This window comes from Rhinoderma darwinii, chromosome 1 (genome assembly GCF_050947455.1).
Source record: "Rhinoderma darwinii isolate aRhiDar2 chromosome 1, aRhiDar2.hap1, whole genome shotgun sequence".
Lineage (NCBI taxonomy): Eukaryota > Metazoa > Chordata > Amphibia > Anura > Rhinodermatidae > Rhinoderma > Rhinoderma darwinii.
The window spans coordinates 499,129,963-499,152,138 of NC_134687.1; the positions used below are offsets into that span (position 1 = coordinate 499,129,963).

Here is a 22,176-nt window from a genome sequence, read left to right on the forward strand (position 1 = left end):
ACTGTATTATGTGCAGAGTTAACACAGAAGATGGGAAGAGGAGGAAATCTGTGAGGTGCAGCTTCAGAAAATAGCTGCAGAGAAAAAAGTGATGTCAGAGAAGGGGGCGTGGTTTTGGCAACTTTCCCTTTACAGCCCAGTAACATGCAACAATTTTATTATTTCTTGTAGTGTTAAGGACATACCTTGAAGAATTAACAGCCCTATTATATTACAGTACATGACCCTAGTATGTGCCCGGACTTTGATTTGAAGCCTAACTTTATAAATACTATGGAATCTCTTTACATCATATGTGTTAGACAAAAGTTCTTTTGAAACAGCAGTCAGAACACACTATAGAGGCAGAGACACGGCTCAATGGGCGAAAGTGACCACATTCCTGTTCTCGATTCACTAGAGAATTTCATTTTCACTGCAGTAGATAACAAAGAAGGGCTTTCAGCTATAGCAGCTGGCAGAAATGACACAAACACCTACGTGCTGCATTACAAACGACAAAAGCTTGTTAGGCCTAAAAACCCTAATACGTATCATCAAGAAATTTTGATTATATTTTCAATAGTACAATTCAAATTCTTGACATATTAGGGGAGATGTATAACATTAGCACAAAGGAAAATTGAATAGACTACTCAGCAACTAACTGCTTCTTTAGATTAACCCCTTCACGACTGCCATGCGGCTATATACGGTCTAACTGCTGATGCCCCGTGCAGTTAGCACGTGTATAGACGTTTGCAGCGTGATCGGGGTTTAATGAGTGAAGACCTGCTTCAGCGTGAGCAGCTCTGCACTAATCTAAGTGTTGGCTCCCTTTACAAGTGCCGACACCTCTTTGACTTAATTTTATAAAACAAACATTTTTTTTATTAAACTAAAGTTACAAGTGCATCGCTGCTCACAATGTAGCAGTCTGCACTTTTCTCTCTCCCCGTGTGTGTCAGCTCCTCCCCCTCCTTCTCCCTCCGTAGGCTTCTGCCCAGAGATAAAGGAGCAGGTGTGCTCATTATCTGGGCAGATAAGGTACTAAAAGTGTTGTTTTAACTCTTCAGTCTTCTTCTCTCTCCTGGAGAGTGAAGAAGGTTAAAGGGGTTGTCCGAGATATATTTTTATTTTAAAGTTAAACACACAATGCACACATTAAGTATTCCCTAATATACTTACCTGTGCAATCTTGCTTCTGTTCTCCGTTCTGGCAGCTCTTTTCTGCCGATCACATGTCTTCTGATGTCACGTTTTCTTCCTCCTCCACTGTCGTGTCGTGTCCCGATCACATGGTCTCGCCCCAGCGAGACCTCGGATGGGACACGACACGTCACTGGAGACGTGACGTTTCTGCGCGTGCCCGCCCAGCCTATGCATCTTTTCACTGTGAACGCGCCTATGCGTGTTCACAGTGAAAAAAGTGAAGAGGGACGGCACCCGCGGACTAGAAAGGTACAGTGACCTCTGTACTTTTAGTTCTTCCCCTATCATAGCCTACACATAGTAGGCTTTGATAGGGAATTATACAACACGATGCAGCACACGGGTCGCATGCAGCCCTTGAGGCTGTTATCTGCGGCCCGCGGGACACCGTACACTGTTTAACAACTGGTTCCCGACCGCTGGCTGTATTTTTACGGCCAGCGGTCAGGGACGGGTCCTTAAAACCCGAGCCATAGACTTTCTACGTCTCGGGTTTTAACTTGCTGCCCGCGCGATCGGGCAGCTGAATGTCGGGTCTCCAGCTGTCAGTGACTGCCGGGGACCCTGAGGAGAAGACAGAAGCAGCTTTAGCTGCTTCTGTCTTCTCCGATGTCTTTTTACACAGCGCGCAATGAACGCTGTGTATAGGAATAGAGACAGCGGCCCCGCGCCGCTGTCTCTATTCCTCCCGGTGATCATGTGACTGGTCACATGATCACCGGGTGCCGTTACTGACAGACTGCTGCTGGGTCTTACTAGACCCAGCACAGCCCTATTAGTGACAATCGTCACTATGAGAGGGCTGATTTCCCCTGTAACTGGGGCTGCTGTGCAGCTCCAGTTACAGTGGAAAAACATGTAAAAGAAAGAAAAAAAATATATAAAGTTCCCCAAAGGTCTTTTCTGACCTTTGGGGGACAGACCATAGTAATAAAAAAATAATAAAGTAAAGTGCAAAAAAAAAAAAAATAATAAATACACATAAAATACCCACCCCAAAAAATACCGTTCCCCCCGCCAATCATTGTTGTAACGCTAGCGCTGACCCTAGTACCCTAATATAGACATGTAATATATAAAAATTTACGGTAGACAATGACGATCACAAATAAAAGGTATATTTTAGGGTAAAACTATGTTATTACCCAAAAAAAAATAGCTGAAACGTAAAAAAGCTTTTTTTTTTACTATTATTTTCAAACTTTATGAAAGAAAATTCTAAAATGGCAAAAAAGGTGTGTATAAAAACGATAAAAAATGAAACCTGCATTGTCTACAGAAAAAACATCGCAAAAATCACGTCGTTAGCCCAACAAATAAAAAAGTTATAGCCATTTAACTAACACGTGCTAAAAATGGCTAAACGGTATCTGGTCCTGAAGGCGCAAAATAGCCCGGTCCTGAACTGGATAAGATCTTCTGGGGTCCTGTATCTAAGCCTACATTGTTAGTGTATGTTAACACGAGGGCGTCCATAACTGCTGAAATTACGGGGATGTTTCCGCCTGTTTTTTTTTAAGCGGAAACAGCGTAGCAAAACTTGTAAAAAATGCGTACCATTGATTTCAATGGGAGGAGTCGGCGTCTTTTTCCCGCGAGCAGTAAAACTGCCTCGTGGGAAAAACAAGCGACATGCTCCATCTTCGGGCGTTTACGCCTCTGACCTCCCATTAACTTCAATGGGAGGCAGAGAAAGCGTATTTCCGTTGTTTTATGCCCGCGGCGCTCAATTGCCGTGGGCGAAAAACATGACGGAAAACGACGCGAAAAACGCAGCAAAAAAAGCCGCAAAAACAACGCCAAAAAGGCTACGATAAACGCCGCGAAAAACATTGCAAATAAAGCCGCGAAAAAAGAGGCAAAAACGCCACGAAAGACGCAACGAAAAACGCAGAAAAAAAAACCGCAAACAGCGACGCAAAAAAAGAGGCGAAAAACGACGCAAAAAAGGCTACAATAAACGCCACGGAAAACGTTGCGAAAAACATCGCGGAAAAAGCCGCAAACAAAGAGGCAAAGAACGCCGCGAAAAACAACTGGGAAAACGCCACGAAAGACGCAACGAAAAACGCAGCAAAAATAGCCGCAAACAACGATGCAAAAAAAGAAACGATACAAAAAAGGCTACGATAAACGCAACGGAAAACACAGCAAAAAAAGACGCAAAAAACGCCAAGATAAACGAAGCGAAAAACGGCCCGAACAAAGCGGCAAACAAAACCGCAAACAAAGCCGCAAACAGCGCACAAAAAATTCCGGGAAAAATGACGCAAAAATCAACGTGCAGGGAGAGGTAAATCTGCCGCAAACTTCAAGACGGAATTTTGAGGCAGATATTCCTCCGGCAAAAAAACTCTGTTTGAACATGGCCTTAGTGGAGAGAGACATGAGATAGAAGACGGTGGACGAGGGTGAGGGGAGACACGAAGAGGTTTATAGACCTGAAAAGAGAAAGAAAACATAAATGTGAAAAACATAATGGGGAGGAGAACATTTGCTCATCATCCTTCAAGAATGTCAGCAAGGAGACAAGTCCAGTGAAGGAGGTCAGCGGGAGGAGCAAGGAAAGCTCACATGAACTCTTGGAAGGTACGTGCACGCTCATTGCAGCCTGCAATGAGCGTGCACGGGAAAAAAGTTTCATAACAAGGAAAGATCAACAAACCAGAGATGAACTGCATGTAAACAAACTGTGCTAAATTCAAAGAAGAAATGTGCTAAGTAGAATTTTTTTTTAAAATAATGCTTTATTTAGGTTGTCTGTATAAGGGGTAATGTATGACACAGTTTTTGAAAAAATTTTGGTATCTCGGACAACCCCTTTAACTGTTAAAGAGCTGCAACAGTGTGTATATATATATATATATATATATATATATATATATATATATATATATATATATTTTGTGACAACTTGGGGTAAGTTAGCTCACAGGATCACCATCTCCAGGGTAAGATAGTTGGCACACTTAAGAATTTTCACTCCAAGACAGTGGATTCGGTATGAAACTGGCTGTAACCAGCTTTATAGTTTTCATACAGTAAAAGCAGTTTTACAAAACAGTTCAAAAATAAACCCTAAGCCGCACAGCCTCTAACTAAACATACAGCTTCCCTAGCTATCAGGGTGAAAGGCCTTCTGCCCAGCACCTCACAACAAACATATGTTCTTACCAGAACCTCTGACTCCCACAGACTGGCAATACAGGTCTTCCTTAGACTGGGAGCAATACAGCCCCTTAGTAGCTGCACTGCTACAATATATATATATATGTGTGTCTGCTCATAATAAAAAATTTAAACATGGAATTAATTAAACTAAAATTAACTAAAACAACAATTTAAGCCTCATAAGTCTTGTAAAAAACAAAGTAAAAATAGTTAGGATATTCAAAGCGGTTTCAAAGATATTATCGTTTAAAGAAGTGCACATCAGAAATGGAAAATTTGACCTGGACACAGGGGCATCAGTGACCCTTGGTCATGACAGGGTTAAAGAGCACTATACTATGTTGATTTTCCTTCTATTTCTCTGACCACACTTTGTCTGGCTCTACTTCCTCTCTGTTAGAGTTCCACAAGGTTAAGTGTTGAACCCCCTCCTGTTTTCTCTCTACACAATCCGAGTCGGGTAGACTTTGGTTTCCAGTATCTTCTTTGCGCTTAAGACCCCCAATGCTATACATCCTCCGAGGACATTTCTCCTGCTCTCCTAAAAACTAATGAGTGTCTGTCCGCTGTCTCTGCTGTCATGTCCTCTTTATATCTCAAAATGAATCTCTATAATACAGAGCTTCCTCCATCATCTTCACCTAAACCAGATGTCTTCTTCTCTGTCTGTAACACCAACATTCTTCCTAGACATCACGCCCAATGTTTTGGAGTTATATTTGACTCTGATTCGTAATTTCTTCCTTACATGCAGTGAATTGTCAAATCCTGCAGCCGTCATCTAGAAAACATCTCTCGCATCCGTCCCTACCTCACTACTGACATTGCTAAAATATTAATCTAGGCCCTAAGCATTTCCCGCCTGGATTACTGTAACTCACTACTTATTGAAACTGGCTTTGATTACATCCATCATGAACGCAGCGGCCAGGGTTATCTCTCTGTCTAGCAGTTATAGTAACGTCTCTGCTCCCTGTCTCCGACTTTACTAGTTTTATGTTTCTTGTAGAATTAAATTTAAGACTCCCCTACTAGTCTACAAAGTGATTCACAATGCTGCACTGTCATACATATCCACTCTCATCTCTGTTTACCATATCACTTGTGCTCTTCGCTCAGAAAATGACCAATGGCTCTTATCTTCCTTTATTAGATCCTCTCACTCCCATCTGCAGGATGTCTCCAGTCTTGGTCCAAACATTAAAACTCATTTCTTAAGTAGGTCTATGTCACATAACCATATTTTATGGCCCATACACGACCTGACCTGCTCACAGATATCTCTACTACATCCTTTCATCAAATAGATACTCTTGCACATCGCTTTGCCTTTTGTGTCTACAGTATGTTGGCTCAGATACTGGATGGGTGACTGGTTTAGACAGATTTATTTATGTTCCCCTTGACAACAAAAGGAGTTGGATCCCTGCACAAAATTAGCACCTTGTACCTATTGTGTCACTACGCCAATTTAATTTAGATTGCAAACTCTTACAGGCAGGGAACTCTCTTCTTTTATCTCATTGTTTATTAATTTGTTTGATTATTTTTTATGATTTGCTTCTTCCCCAATTGTAAGGGCCTGTTCACATCAGCGTTGTCTTTCTGTTGAGGGGTTCCGTCTGAGCTTTCCCTTGGGGGAACCCCTCAATGGAAAGATAAACGGAAACGATAGATTCCATTTGCATCACCATTGATTTCAATAGTGATGGATACTGCAACTGCGCTATTGATTCCGTCAAAAAAATTGAACCCTTTCACATCGGTGACAAACGGAAACCATTAGCAAAGTATCCGTCACCATTGAGATCAATGGTGATGCAAATGGAAGCTATGGTTTCCGTTTGCCTTTCCTTTGAGGGGTTCCCCCGACGGAAAGCTCCGACGGAACCTTTCAACGGAAAGACAATGCTGATGTGAACAGGCCATAAAGCATATGTTGGCGCTATACAAATAAAGGTTATTATTATTATTATTATTATTATTAATATTGGAGTATATCAATGTTACAGTTTTTAATTTCTTTTGACTAGTGAAAATAACTTCACTTAAGTACACAAATATTGCTTTCTATGTCAGAGGTCGAGACTTGGAATTCTGGCACTGCAAACAATGTGGTCCTACTGGTGCATTTACAAAATATACAGAAAACGACATACCTAAGTATCAACTACAACACAATACCATCTAATATAAGACCTCCTTACTGGAGAACACTGATTAATCTATGCCTTTAAATTCTAGAAATGTAATGACATCTCTAATGATCAAAGTGGTCTAGAAAATTTTGAAAATAAAGGCAAATCTACTGTATATTTTAAATGAAAAAAACATTAGAACACACAATATATATTTAAAGAAAGCCTACAATCAAACAGGTCCCTAAAAATGTGTAAGATGCCATAATAAAGCTAAACTAATTTATCAATTTTACCCACTACATGGTTCCTAAAGGCCCTTTTACTCAGGCAAATTATTCCCGACCATTGCCCTGTGTAAGCAGGGCAACGATCAGCCGATGAAAGAGCAAATTGACCTAGCTTGTTCATCGTCTGATTGTATAGTTTATGCTGCAAGAAATATTATCGTTGTTGGCAGCACATCTCCCTGTGTAAGGGAGGTGTGCTGCGGACATGATAGAAATGTATGAGGACGAGTGATCATAGTAACCATCGATCGACCCCAAACATAACTCCTTGTGAAAGGAGCAAACGAGCGTCGATCAACATTGATCGGAGCTCGTATATACAGCCCATTTCGGGCTGTGAAAGAGGACTGTAGGTGTACTGAACAAAAAGCTGAAACTGTATATGTAAATGATGTGCCCCACAGACAGATTAAGGATCCAAGGGGTCATTAATCCAGACCTTCATCATTTCAACCATCTACAATAAGGGGCTGCTACTCTGTACATAATTTGACTGTCACATTCTCTGTGCCCCATATTTTTCAGAGCCATTGGGACCAGCAATGCAGCTTTTCCATATTACTCACATCGCGAGCCAAGAAATGTATATGTGCAAGAAGTGTGTGTTTGCAACAACATTCAACATGACTCTTGTTGCAGGCATTTTGGTGGCACCAGACATGTGATGGCTCACTTCAGCCACTTATAAACCCTACACCTCACTCGCCCTACCTGCCTGTACATAAAATTACTTTTGAAGTCCAGAGAATGAAGAGTAGAAATTTTCATGCACACAGCCATGTCATCCACAGGAAGTTCCAAGAGGCACAACTTGTTAGCACCTGCTAAATCGGTTAGTATGACAGTGAGTAAGAGTGCCTTTGGGGATAAGAGCACGAGTGGATAACACAATGTCAAAAGGGAGGGTCACTGAAAAGATAAGGATGCTGATCAGGAGGCTGAAATGAGCCATGAAGTCCATAAGAGGATAAACTGGCGTAAGTGCTCCTAATATACAGCCTCTTCAATTCCTTCCACTTACAAGCTGAATTGGTCAGGTCACCTGGGTTTGGGGTTGGGTGGTTATTTCCTAGGTGATATATATTGAGCACACGTCTTGCATTAAGCTGGTCAGATGGGAATATTTGCCTCCAAACCATGAACATTCAGCTTTTTCTTATCCAAAAAAGAGAACGTGAAGCAGCACTCAAATAAAGTGAATTTATTCATGCAACATGGAACCACACCGTTTCACCTCCTCTATTAAGGCATTTTCAAGCTTTTTTCTTAGATATTTCACACAGTATGTATGGAAAATCATTTATATTATGGTAAATCACGGTTTTTTTCAGACCCCACATGTAGTATTCTCAGCTCATAATAAAGTACTGTGAACGCTACATCTATTTCCAGCTACATAATGACTTTTGTAAGTTGGCAATGACTGACATTGCAACACAGGTTTAAGCCAGTGTATATTACTCATATTCCTCAAATACCAATCTTATTTATCAAAATTATTCAAATATTATGGAAGCATGCTGTTCAGATCCGTAATATTGCACCGATAAAAATCTATGGGCCCATTCTATACCTCTGTATACCTCTGATTTAATATTAAGGCATATAGAGATTTTTTCTCACAAATCATATGGAATCCATGAGAAATAAATTCTTGCATATGTCCACTGTATTACGGAAGAGTTTATTTATGGAGAGCCCATGGCTCTGTAATATGGAACCATAGGGACTTTGCATTCCGTTGTAGAGGTATCTATGCCTTGTGCATCAGGCCTTATACCGCTCACATATACAAACCTGTAATGCAATAATGATATATACAATCAGAATACACTTAAATATCTAAGATGGTAAATTGTAACATTTCAGACTTACCACAGGCTGTTTACATAAATAGCGACACAGCTCCCCAATGTATTGAAACACTGTAACATTATATTTTTTGCAGTCAACCCAAAATTGGCTTGCTGAAAACTTTTTCCTCAATACACACGTTGATCCTGTTCATTATGTATAAAAAAAGAAATAATTTAGGATAAATGGAGACATTTGTCTGCATTCTTAAATTACTTGTAAAGGAGCCTAAGGCCCTGTTCACATCAGCGTTGCCCTTCCGTTGAGGGGTTCTGTCGGAGGTTTCCGTCGGGTTAACCCCTCAACGGAAAGGTAAATGGAAACCCTATAATAACCTATATACATCCTTAACATAATTAAATAATCAAGATATAACAATATGAATATAAAATAAACCCCAAAAAATGTCTCAAAAATGTGCACAATTTTTTCATTAAAAAAAGAATATAATTTTATTAGTTCACATATGAACAAACATAACCCCCCTACAAATATATATTACAAACATATAAAAAACATTTATATGAAATCAACCAGGTGTAGCACCATCAGAATCATTTATCATAGTTGATCCACAGATAGCAATACTTACAAGCAGGGACAATAAATCAGAGAATGGTAAGCCTGCCAGTATAATACACAAAATTAGTGTCACCCTCAAAAGTACAAGCTAATGGAGGTGTGTTCTTTCCAGGTGTGCGGTCCAACTACCATCATGTCTTCCACAGGTAAAATGACTTGCATTAGCTTTTACTTTTGAGGGTGACACTCATTTTGTGTATTATACTGGCAGGGTTACCATTCTCTGATTTATTGTCCCTGCTTGTAACTATTGCTATCTGTGGATGAACTTATGATAAATGATTTTGATGGTGCTAAACCTGGTTGATTTTATATAAATGTTTTTTATATGTTTGTAATATATATTTGTAGGGGGGTTATGTTTGTTCATATGTGAACTAATAAAATTATATATATATATTTTGATGAAAAAATTGTGCAATTTTTGAGACATTTCTTTTTTGGTTTAGTAAATGGAAAGTTTAGCTTGGGTTTACATCACCATTGATCTCAATGGTGACGGAAACTTTGCTAATGGTTTCTGTCTGTCACCGTTGTGATTGGGTTCCGTCGTTTTGACGGAATCAATAGCGTAGTCGACTGCGCTATTGATTCCATCAAAACAACAGAACCCGTTCACAACTGTGATAAACGGAAACCATTAGCAAAGTTTCCGTCACCATTCAGATCAATGGTGATGCAAACGGAAGCTAAGGTTTCAGTTTGCCCTTCCGTTGGTGGGTTACCAGACGGAAACCTCTGACGAAAACCCTCAATGGAAGGGCAACACTGATGTGAAGAGGCCCTAACAATAAAATACATGTTATAAAATTTACATTCAAGATCAGACCTATACCTTGGGTCCTAGTACACAGTAAAGAAATATGCTATGAGAAGATTTCTCCACCTTTAAGGTTTTAGTTGGCCCTAGAGCTATTTTACAATTAATTTACATTTATGGACATTATGAAAGTTACATCTGAAAGGCATTTGTGAACTGTAACACTGTAAAGACAAGTATTTATCTGTTAAAACTTGTGTAAAACTTACAAAACTGTTTTGTGAGAATATTAAAAGGCTCCTTTTCAGGTATTAAATATTAAGTGTGTGGAGTAAATAAAAAAACTGTATGAAGTATGCAAAGCACTTTCAATAAAAATCAATACAGAAACTAAGAACATAGAACATGGTTTGTCCTACCAAAATAATGGGTACAAACCCCCTTTTTGTACAGAGACTCTCATGTTCCAGTGGTTTTCTTTTGCTTCACTGCAAATACATACAAAAACTGCCCAAATATTATTACTTACAGAGATATTTTATTTGCTTACTCTACCATACCTCCCAACTTTTGAATTTGGAAAAGAGGGGCATTTTAAGCCACGCCCCCTAACCACGCCCAATATCCCGCATAAACACATCAAATCACGGCCAGATCCTTCTGCAAATAACACGCGCAAATTCTCACTGCGGATCTCTAGACTGTCCGGATATTACAGATATTATGGATCCGGTTATATCGTCTTTGTGTTACTTTTCCTATCTTGGGTATAAGGGTATGTTCACACGTGGTCATTACGTCCGTAATTGATGGACGTATTTCGGCCGCAAGTACCAGACCGAACACAGTGCAGGGAGCCGGGCTCCTAGCATCATAGTTATGTACGACGCTAGGAGTCCCTGCCTCGCTGCCAGACAACTGTCCCATACTGAAAACATGATTACAGTACGGGACAGTTGTCCTGCAGCCAGGCAAGGACTCCAAGCGTCGTACATAACTATGATGCTAGGAGCCCGGCTCCCTGCACTGTGTTCGGTCCGGTACTTGCGGCCTAAATACGTCCGTCAATTACGGACGTAATGACCTCGTGTGAACATACCCTCACATTTGCTCATCACGGCAGCTGCAGGACAAACCAAAAGGCTGATAACAATGAAAGTCAAGAGGGAGACCCTGTGGTTGATGACTTTTCAATTGACAGGTAGCAGAGTTACATGATGGGGATTTTTTTTTCCAGTTGTATAACTCTGCTACCCGTCAATGGAAAAATCATCCACCAGAGCCCCCCTGTAGATAGCTCCAGATACAGCCCCCCTGTACATAGCGCCACACACATCCCCTCTGTAGATAGCGCCAGATACAGCCCCCTGTAGATAGCGCCACACACAGCCCCCCTGTACATAGCACCAGATAAAGCCACCTGTACATAGCGACAGATACAGCCCCCCTGTAGATAGCTCCAGACACAGCCCCCCTGTACATAGTGCCAGATACAGCCCCCCTGTAGATAGTGCCACACACAGCCCCCCTGTAGATTGCTCCAGACACAGCCCCCCTGTAGATAGCTCCAGACACAGCCCCCCTGTACATAGCGCCAGCTACAGCCCCCTGTAGATAGCTCCACACACAGCCCCCCTGTAGATAGCGCCACACACAGCCCCCTGTAGATATCTCCACACACAGCCCCCTGTAGATAGCGCCACACACAGACCCCTGTAGATAGCTCCACACACAGCCCCCTGTAGATAGCTTCACACACAGCCCCCTGTAGATAGCGCCACACACAGCCCCCCTGTAGATAGCGCCACACACAGCCCCCTGTAGATAGCGCCACACACAGCCCCCCTGTAGATAGCTCCACACACAGCCCCCCTGTACATAGTGCCAGATACAGCCCCGCTGTAGATAGCTCCACACACAGTCCACTTGTAGGTAACGCAACAGAACCCCCTTATACTTTGTGCCACAATGCCGCCAGAGCAGAGAGCGGTAGAGGTAGCCGGCCCTACTGCTGCCAATCTCCGCTCTGCTTTGACGTCACTCACCGTCAGAAGAAGGCAGGAGTCTTGCAGCAGCGTTCTCACTGGTGTTGATGCCGGCCCGGGAGTGGACCAGTCCAGTCACCTAACCGGTGAGGTCAGATGACAGGTCAGGTGACAGGTCAGGTGACTGTACTGGTCCACTCCCGTGCCGGCATCGATCCCAGTGAGAACACCGCCGCAAGACTCCTGCCTTCTTCTGATCGCTGCTGCAGTCAGCAGCGATCAGCTGTTTTGATGCAGCGCCCAGCGGGACATTTTCCAGACCGCACGGGAAGGCGGAATAGCGGAGAGAAACCGGGACTGTCCCGCCGGATCCGGGACGGTTGGGAGGTATGCTTTACTATTACAACTGTTTTGTTGTGGTGGCCATTTTCAGCCATATTGATTGACACCTTTGAATAAGCTTCTCAGAAACTGATGGTAAAACTGCCTTAGGGTATGTGCACACGTAGTGACCAAAAACGTCTGAAAATCCAGAGCTGTTTTCAAGGGAAAACAGACCCTGCTTTTCAGACGTTTTTTGACCAACTCGCATTTTTCGCGGCGTTTTTCGCGCCGTTTTCGCAGCGTTTTTTACGTCCGTTTTTGGAGCTGTTTTCATTGGAGTGTATGAGAAAACAGCTCCAAAAACGTCCAAAGAAGTGTCCTGCACTTCTTTTGACGAGGCTGTATTTTTACGCGTCGTCGTTTGACAGCTGTCAAACGACGACGCGTAAATAACAGGTCGTCTGCACAGTACGTCGGCAAACCCATTCAAATGAATGGGCAGATGTTTGCCGACGTATTGTAGCCCTATTTTCAGGGTATGTTCACACGGCGGGGGTCCGTAACGGCTGAAATTACGGGGATGTTTCAGCCTGAAAACATCCCCGTAATTTCAGCCGTACCGGCATGTGCAGGCGCTTGAACGCCGCGTCAATTACGGCTGTAATTAGCGCTGCTATTCATTGGAGTCAATGAATAACGGCTCCAATTACGGCCAAAGAAGTGACAGGTCACTTCTTCTACGCGGGCGTCTATTTACGCGCCGTCATTTGACAGCGGCGCGTAAATATACGCCTCGTGTGAACAGACAAACGTCTGCCCATTGCTTTCAATGGGCAGATGTTTGTCAGCGCTATTGAGGCGCTATTTTCAGACGTAATTCGGGGCAAAAACGCCCGAATTACGTCCGTAAATAGGCCGTGTGAACATACCCTCAGACGTAAAACGAGGCATAATACGCCTCGTTTACGTCTGAAAATAGGTCGTGTGAACCCAGCCTTAGGGTATGTTCACACGCTGTATTTTCAGGCATATTTTGGGGCGTAAATGCTCCGAAATACGTGTGAAAAAATGGTAGCGAAAAACAGCTCCAAAAACGTCTCCAAAAAACGGCTCAAAAAATAGTTTCAGCTCCAAAAATGGCTGAAAATCAGAGGCTGTTTTTCCTGAAAACAGCTCTGTCATTTTAAGCCGTTTTGATTTGTGCATATGAACATACCCTCAGTGTCAGCATGTGCAACCAATAAGGGTATGTGCACAAGTAGTGACCAAAAACGTCTGAAAATCCAGAGCTGTTTTCAAGGGAAAACAGACCCTGCTTTTCAGACGTTTTTTGACCAACTCGCATTTTTCGCGCCGTTTTTCGCGCCGTTTTCGCAGCGTTTTTTACGTCCGTTTTTGGAGCTGTTTTCATTGGAGTCTATGAGAAAACAGCTCCAAAAACGTCCAAAGAAGTGTCCTGCACTTCTTTTGAAAAGGCTGTATTTTTACGCGTCGTCGTTTGACAGCTGTCAAACGACGACGCGTAAATAACAGGTCGTCTGCACAGTACGTCGGCAAACCCATTCAAATGAATGGGCAGATGTTTGCCGACGTATAGTAGCCCTATTTTCAGACGTAAAACGAGGCATAATACGCCTCGTTTACGTCTGAAAATAGGTCGTGTGAACCCAGCCTAATAATGGCTGTTTTAAAATCAGTTCCTGAGAAGCCAATTCAAAGGTGACAACCACTGTGGCTGCACTTCCTGTTGTCACTTTCGCAAAAATGGCTGCCACAACAAACCAGAAAAATTTAATTGTCTCTGTAAGTAAAAATAAAAAATATTACCAAACTTTAAATTTTTCACTGTTCATTTTCAATCACCGTATTTCTACTCTGTTATTCAATTATGTTTCACTGCAGACATTCAAGTACTCTTACTCTTTACTCAAGAGGTTAACCCCTTAAAGGCCCAGCCAATTTTGACCTTGAGGACAGAACAATTTTTTTGATAACTTTTTTATTTTTTTGTGCGATGTAGCTGTATGAGACTTTATTTTTTGCGGGAAGAGTTGTACTTTATGTAGGTGTCATTTTCTGCTACATTTACATTATTGCTTCATTTATATAAGTTTTTATTTTGCCAAAAATGCAGAAAAAAAGGAGTTCCACTGCAGTTTTCATTTTCTTTTTTTTTTTACACCATGCACCGATCATTATAAATAATGTTATGCATTTGTTGTACAGGTTGTTATGATCGTGGCGATACCAAATATGTCTTTATTATTTCATGTTTTGGGACATATTATATTTTGTAAAGTTTATTAATCCTAAAATAATTACATTTCTGTGTATTCTTTTACTGTTTTTTTTTTCCTATTTAACATTAAATTAATTAGTTTTACTTTTTTGTTAATCCCATAGGGGATTTTTCATTTTGATTTAGATATTTTAACTCTAATGTACAGGCACATAACTGATTGTACACAGGCAGTTGTTAGGGCATACCGCAGTATGCCCTAACAACAGGAAATATGGTTAGACCGCGCTGGGGTCCTTCAATATACACTGAGCTGTCTGGCCACACAAGGGTTTTCCTGTGACGCTATCAAAGGGGTTTCCCACTTCTCGTTTGCACTTTGAATGCTGCGGTCAAATTTTATCTCGGAATTCAAGGGGTTAACGGCAGAGAGAAGAGGTTTCTCTTCTCTCTGCTGTTAAAGCGGGGCTGCAGCTGTGTATTTCAGCCGTTACCCCGCTCCTGATTGCGCGGCACACTATCTGTCAGGACGAGAATGCTCGTCCTAATGCGGCAAGCACCCGCCGCTCAGGACGAGTATTCTCGTCCTGTGTCGGCAACCAGTTAAAAATAATTGTATTAATTGATTTACTCTTAAAAAGCCATAGTCCAAGCTAATATATTAACAAACAAAAAAAGGGGGAAGGTAATTTCAAATACTTGGTATAAGTTTGAAATACTAGAACCAATAAAAACGTCATCTTGTCCCGAAAAAAAAAACAAGCCCAAATATATTGACAAGTTACAAGTTACATATATGGAAAAAGAAAAAAGTTATGGCTCTTGGAATGCGGCGATGCAAAAATTAATTATTTGAGAAAAAAGTTTTTTTTGTGCAAAAGTAATAAAACATAAAAACCTATACATATTTGGTATTGCCGTAATCTATCATACCCATAGCAATAAGAATGTTAGATAACATGTTATTTATGCCACACAGTGAACGGCATAAATTTAAAATCCAAACACCAATGGTGGAATTGCTGTTATTGTCCATTCACCCCCAGAAAGAGTTAATAAAAGTTAACCAATAAGTCATATGTTTCCCCAAAAATGGGGCCAATGAACAATACAACTCATCTCGCAAGAAAACAAGCCCTCATACAGCTATGTCGACAGAAAAATAAAAAAGTTATGTCTGAATGCAGCAAAGCAAAAACAAAAAAATTCTGGCAGGTTTAACGCCAAAATAGACTTGGTATTTAGGGGTTAAGATCTAATATTGTATATTCATTAAAAGCTATGTACACCTTCAAAAACGATTTATTATAAAAATGTCTATCAGTGTGTTTTATGCAACTTTCTAATTAATTTTTATTTTAAAAAAAATTACTTTTTAAGATACAGCTGCTTTGTATCCTGTATACAGAGCAGCTGTATAATGCGCTGAGACCTGAATCTGTCAGGTCAGCGGGACAGAAGGGTTCAGTGTCCTCGAGTCCTGCTTTTCTCTGGCATGCAGAATCCACATGTAATCAATCACATAAGTATAAACGACTCAAATGAAACCCCACATGGCTTACACCTTCTGTAAAAAGGGCAATACATGACAAAAAAAGGGCATTTGAAAAATACAAATCTGAGGGTACAGCTGTAGCCTTTGTAAATTATAAAGAGCTTAATAAAATTTGTAAAAAGGTAATAAAATCAGCAAAAATACAAAATGAAAGGCAGGTGGCCAAGGATAGTAAAACAAATCCAAAAGCATTCTTCAAGTACACTACCGTTGAAAAGTTTGGGGTCACCCAGACAATTTTGTGTTTTCCATGACAACTCACACTTATATTTATCAAATGAGTTGCAAAATGATTAGAAAATATAGTCAAGACATTGACAAGGTTAGAAATAATGATTTTTATTTGAAATAATAATTTTCTCCTTCAAACTTTGCTTTCGTCAAAGAATGCTCCATTTGCAACAATTACAGCATTGCAGACCTTTGGCATTCTAGCTGTTAATTTGCTGAGGTAATCAGGAGAAATTTCACCCCATGCTTCCAGAAGGCCCTCCCACAAGTTGGGCTGGCTTGATGGGCACTTCTTGCGTACCATACGGTCAAGCTGCTCCCACAACAGCTCTATGGGGTTGAGATCTGGTGACTGCGCTGGCCACTCCATTACAGATAGAATACCAGCTGCCTGCTTCTTCCCTAAATAGTTCTTGCATAATTTGGAGGTGTGCTTTGGCTCATTGTCCTGTTGTAGGATGAAATCCAATCAAGCGCTGTCCACAGGGTATGGCATGGCGTTGCAAAATGGAGTGATAGCCTTCCTTATTCAAAATCCCTTTTACCTTGTACAAATCTCCCACTTTACCAGCACCAAAGCAACCCCAGACCATCACATTACCCCCACCATGCTTGACAGATGGCGTCAGGCACTCTTCCAGCATCTTTTCAGTTGTTCTGCGTCTCACAAATGTTCTTCTGTATGATCCAAACACCTCAAACTTTGATTCGTCTGTCCATAACACTTTTTTCCAATCTTCCTCTGTCCAATGTCTGTGTGCTTTTGCCCATATTAATCTTTTCCAGTCTCAGATATGTATTTTTCTTTGCCACTCTGCCCTGAAGGTCAGCATCCCGGAGTCACCTCTTCACTGTAGACGTTGACACTGGCGTTTTGCGGGTACTATTTAATGAAGCTGCCAGTTGAGGACCTGTGAGGCGTCTATTTCTCAAACTAGAGACTCTAATGTACTTGTCTTGTTGCTCAGTTGTGCAGCGGGGCCTCCCACTTCTCTTTCTACTCTTGTTAGAGCCTGTGTGTGCTGTCCTCTGAAGGGAGTAGTACACACCGTTGTAGGAAATCTTCAGTTTCTTGGCAATTTCTCGCATAGAATAGCCTTCATTTCTAAGAACAAGAATAGACTGTCGAGTTTCACATGAAAGCTCTCTTTTTCTAGCCATTTTGAGAGTTTAATCGAACACACAAATGTAATGCTCCAGATTCTCAACTAGCTCAAAGGAAGGTCAGTTTTATAGCTCCTCTAAACAGCAAAACTGTTTACAGCGGTGCTAACATAATTGCACAAGGGGTTTCAAGTGTTTTCTAATCATCCATTAGCCTTCTAACACAGTTAGCAAACACAATGTACCATTAGAACACTGGAGTGATGGTTGCTGGAAATGGGCCTCTATACACCTATGTAGATATTGCATTAAAAAACAGACGTTTGTAGCTAGAATAGTCATTTAGCACATTAACAATGTATAGTGTTAAGGATCTGCCAGGCACAGCTTCTGTATCCACGCCCATAGGTAATCAGTCGGCACCTGCTTCTATGTCTGTGAGACTGACTCCATCTTCCACCACTCAGGATGGCAGGCTTAGGAGTGGGAGAGCCTATCACAGCCTGGCCAGACGGAGCTAGCTCCCGCCCTCTGTCTATTTATACCTGCCTTTCCTGTTCCTCCTTTGCTTGTGATTCTTCTCTGCTGGTTTCCTGGCCCTGCTGCAGCTTCTGTACTATTTGACCCTGCTTCATATGACCCTGGCTTACTGACTACTCTTCTGTTCTGCGTTTGGTACCTCGTACACTCCTGGTTTGACCCTGGCTTTACTGACTACGCTCCTGCTCTGCGTTTGGTACCTCGTACACTCCTGGTTTGACTCGGCTCGTTCACCAATCTTGTTGCTCACGGTGTTGCCGTGGGCAACTGCCCCGTTTCCCTTTGTTCTGTGTTTCCTTGTCTGGTTGTCTGTCGTACACTTACTGAGTGTAGGGACCGTCGCCCAGTTGTACCCCGTCGCCTAGGGCGGGTCGTTGCAAGTAGGCAGGGACTGAGTGGCGGGTAGATTAGGGCTCACTTGTCTGTTTCCCTATCCCTGTCATTACATAATCACAAGCCCATATACCTACTCTACCCTGGTCCCTCACACCACTATGGACCCCCTTGAGACCCTGGTTCAGCAAATGCAGGGTCTCTCCCTACAGGTCCAGGCCCTGGCTCAGAGGGTCAACCAGCCTGATGCTACCATGGTAGTGCCCCTCACCTCACCTCTTGAACCCCACCTCAAATTGCCTGACCGGTTCTCAGGGGACCGGAAGACTTTTCTCTCCTTTCGGGAGAGTTGTAGGCTCTATTTTCGTTTAAAGCCCCACTCCTCAGGTTCTGAGAACCAGCGGGTGGGGATAATTATGTCCCGGCTCCAGGAAGGGCCCCAAGAATGGGCCTTCTCCATGGCACCTGACGCCCCTGAACTTTCCTCCGTTGATCTTTTCTTTTCTGCTCTCGGACTCATTTATGACGAGACTGACAGGACTGCCTTTGCCGAGAGTCAGCTGGTGACCTTACGTCAGGGTAAGAGACCTGTTGAGGAGTATTGCTCTGACTTTAGGAAGTGGTGCGTAGCTCCTCGGTGGAATGACCCTGCCTTAAGGTGCCAGTTTAGGTTGGGTCTGTTGAACGCCCTGAAAGACCTGCTAGTTAGCTATCCCTCTTCTGACTCCCTAGACCAGTTTATGGCTTTAGCGGTACGACTTGACCGACATCTCAGGGAAAGACAACGTGAACGTTTATGTGTTTTCTCCTCTGACTCCCCCATGATGCCTCCCGAGGTTCCGTTGCTTCGTTCTTCCACGGAAGACTCGGAGGTACCCATGCAACTCGGGGCCTCCGTGTCCCCCCAACAACGTAGAGAGTTCCGCAGGAAGAATGGTCTCTGCTTCTATTGTGGGGATGACAAGCATCAAGTGAACACCTGTCCTCGGCGTAAGAATAAGCAGCCGGAAAACTTCCGCGCCTAAGTGATCATCGGGGAGGTCACTTGGGCGCACAGGTATTTCCCGTAAATATGAAACGAAATAAAATCTTGCTTCCCTTTCAGGTCTCTTTTGGTGGTAGGTCTGCTACCGGCAGTGCCTTCGTGGATTCAGGGTCGTCTGCTAATATCATGTCTGTGGAATTTGCTATGTCTCTAGCTATGCCTTTGTTTGATTTGCCTAAACCTGTCCTGGTAGTGGGTATCGACTCCACTCCTCTTGCTAATGGTTATTTTACACAGCGTAACCCTGTTTTTGAACTCTTTGTCGGTTCCATGCATTTGGAGCAGTGCTCTGTACTGTTGATGCAGGGATTATCGTCCGATTTGGTTTTAGGCCTTCCCTGGTTGCAGTTGTATAATCCCACGTTTGACTGGAATACTGGGGATCTTACCAAATGGGGTAATGAATGCTTGACGTCATGTTTTTCTGTTAATTCTATTTCTCCCCCTGAGGAGGTGAACACGCTACCTGAGATTGTTCAGGACTTCGCTGATGTTTTCTCTAAGGAGGCCTCCGAAGTGTTACCTCCTCATAGAGAATACGATTGCGCTATCGATTTGGTACCAGGAGCTAAGCTCCCTAAGGGTAGGATATTTAATCTCTCTTGTCCCGAACGTGAAGCCATGAGAGAGTATATCCAGGAATGCCTGGCCAAGGGTTACATTCGCCCCTCTACTTCTCCGGTAGGTGCTGGATTCTTCTTCGTAGGGAAGACAGATGGTGGTCTTAGGCCATGCATTGACTACCGTAACTTGAATAAGGTCACTGTAAGGAACCAGTATCCCCTTCCTTTGATTCCTGATCTCTTTAATCAGGTTCAGGGGGCCCAATGGTTCTTTAAGTTTGATCTACGGGGGGCGTATAACCTTATCCGCATCAAAGAGGGGGATGAGTGGAAGACTGCGTTTAACACGCCCGAAGGTCATTTTGAATACCTCGTCATGCCCTTTGGGTTGTGTAATGCTCCCGCGGTCTTCCAGAATTTCATAAATGAGATTTTAAGAGATTACCTGGGGGTATTTCTTGTAGCGTACCTTGATGACATACTTGTGTTTTCCAAGGACTGGTCCTCCCATATTGAGCATGTCAGGAAGGTGCTCCAGGTCCTTCGGGAAAACAAACTGTTTGCGAAGACCGAAAAATGTGTGTTTGGGGTGCAGGAGATACCATTTTTGGGTCAAATCCTCACAACTCATGAATTCCGCATGGACCCCGCCAAGGTCCAGGCTGTGGCGGAATGGGTCCAACCTGCCTCCCTGAAGGCGTTACAGTGCTTCTTGGGGTTCGCTAATTATTACAGGAGATTTATTGCTAACTTCTCGGTCATCGCTAAGCCTCTTACGGACCTCACTCGCAAGGGTGCTGATCTCCTCCACTGGCCTCCTGAGGCTGTCCAGGCTTTTGAGGCCCTTAAGAAGTGCTTTATTTCGGCCCCGGTGTTGGTTGAGCCCAACCAAATGGAGCCATTTATCGTGGAGGTTGATGCGTCCGAGGTGGGAGTGGGGGCTGTCTTGTCCCAGGGTACCAGGTCCCTCACCCATCTCCGTCCCTGTGCCTACTTCTCCAGGAAGTTTTCGCCCACTGAGAGTAACTATGATATTACATAGTTACATAGTTACATAGTTACATAGTTAGTACGGCTGAAAAAAGACACATGTCCATCAAGTTCAACCAAGGGAAGGGAAAAGGGAAGGAAAAATTTCTACACATAGGAGCTAATATTTTTTTGTTCTAGGAAATTATCTAACCCTTTTTAAAAGCCATCTACTGTCCCTGCTGTGACCAGCTCCTGCGGTAGGCTATTCCATAGATTCACAGTTCTCACTGTAAAGAAGGCTTGTCGCCCCTGAAGCTTGAACCTTTTTTTCTCCAGACGGAGGGAGTGCCCCCTTGTTTTTTGAGGGGGTTTTACAAGGAACAGGATTTCACCATATTTTTTGTATGTGCCATTAATATATTTATATAAGTTAATCATGTCCCCCCTTAGTCGTCTTTTTTCAAGGCTAAATAGGTTTAATTCTTTCAATCTTTCCTCATAACTTAAATTCTCCATGCCCCTAATTAGCTTCGTTGCTCTTCTTTGTATTTTTTCCAACTCCAGGGCATCCTTTCTATGAACAATATTGGCAACCGCGAACTCTTAGCCATTAAATGGGCATTTGAAGAGTGGCGCCACTTCCTGGAGGGGGCTAGGCACCAGGTAACGGTCCTTACCGACCACAAGAATCTGGTTTTCCTAGAATCGGCCCGCCGGCTAAACCCGAGACAAGCTCGATGGGCGTTATTTTTTTACCAGATTACATTTTTTGGTTACCTATAGGGCTGGGTCTAAAAATATTAAGGCTGATGCACTGTCGCGTAGCTTTATGGCCAGCCCTCCTTCGGAGGAAGATCCTGCTTGTATTTTGCCTCCAGGTATAATCATTTCCTCTATTGATTCTGATTTAGTCTCTGAAATTGCTGCTGATCAAGGTTCAGCTCCCGGGAACCTTCCTGGGAACAAGCTGTTTGTTCCCCTGCAATTCCGGCTAAGGGTACTTAGGGAAAATCATGACTCCGCACTATCTGGTCATCCAGGCATCCTGGGTACCAAGCACCTCATTGCCAGAAACTATTGGTGGCCTGGGTTGCCTAAAGACGTTAAGGCCTACGTCGCCGCTTGTGAGGTTTGTGCTAGGTCCAAGACTCCCAGGTCCCGACCAGCGGGCTTACTACGTTCTTTGCCCATTCCCCAGAGACCTTGGACCCATATCTCCATGGATTTTATCACCGATTTGCCTCCATCTCAAGGCAAGTCGGTGGTGTGGGTTGTAGTAGACCGCTTCAGTAAGATGTG

At 42.8% G+C, this 22,176-nt stretch overlaps 1 protein-coding gene across 1 annotated transcript in view; it reads right to left on the reverse strand.

The window, feature by feature from the left end:
- Positions 1-22,176, reverse strand: part of SLC27A6 (solute carrier family 27 member 6) — a 98,527-nt gene that overhangs the window by 57,652 nt on the left and 18,699 nt on the right. The window contains exon 5 of the mRNA XM_075835818.1: positions 8,666-8,790. Coding sequence (XP_075691933.1) covers positions 8,666-8,790 — 125 coding nt within the window. The remainder of the gene's footprint in view (positions 1-8,665; positions 8,791-22,176) is intronic.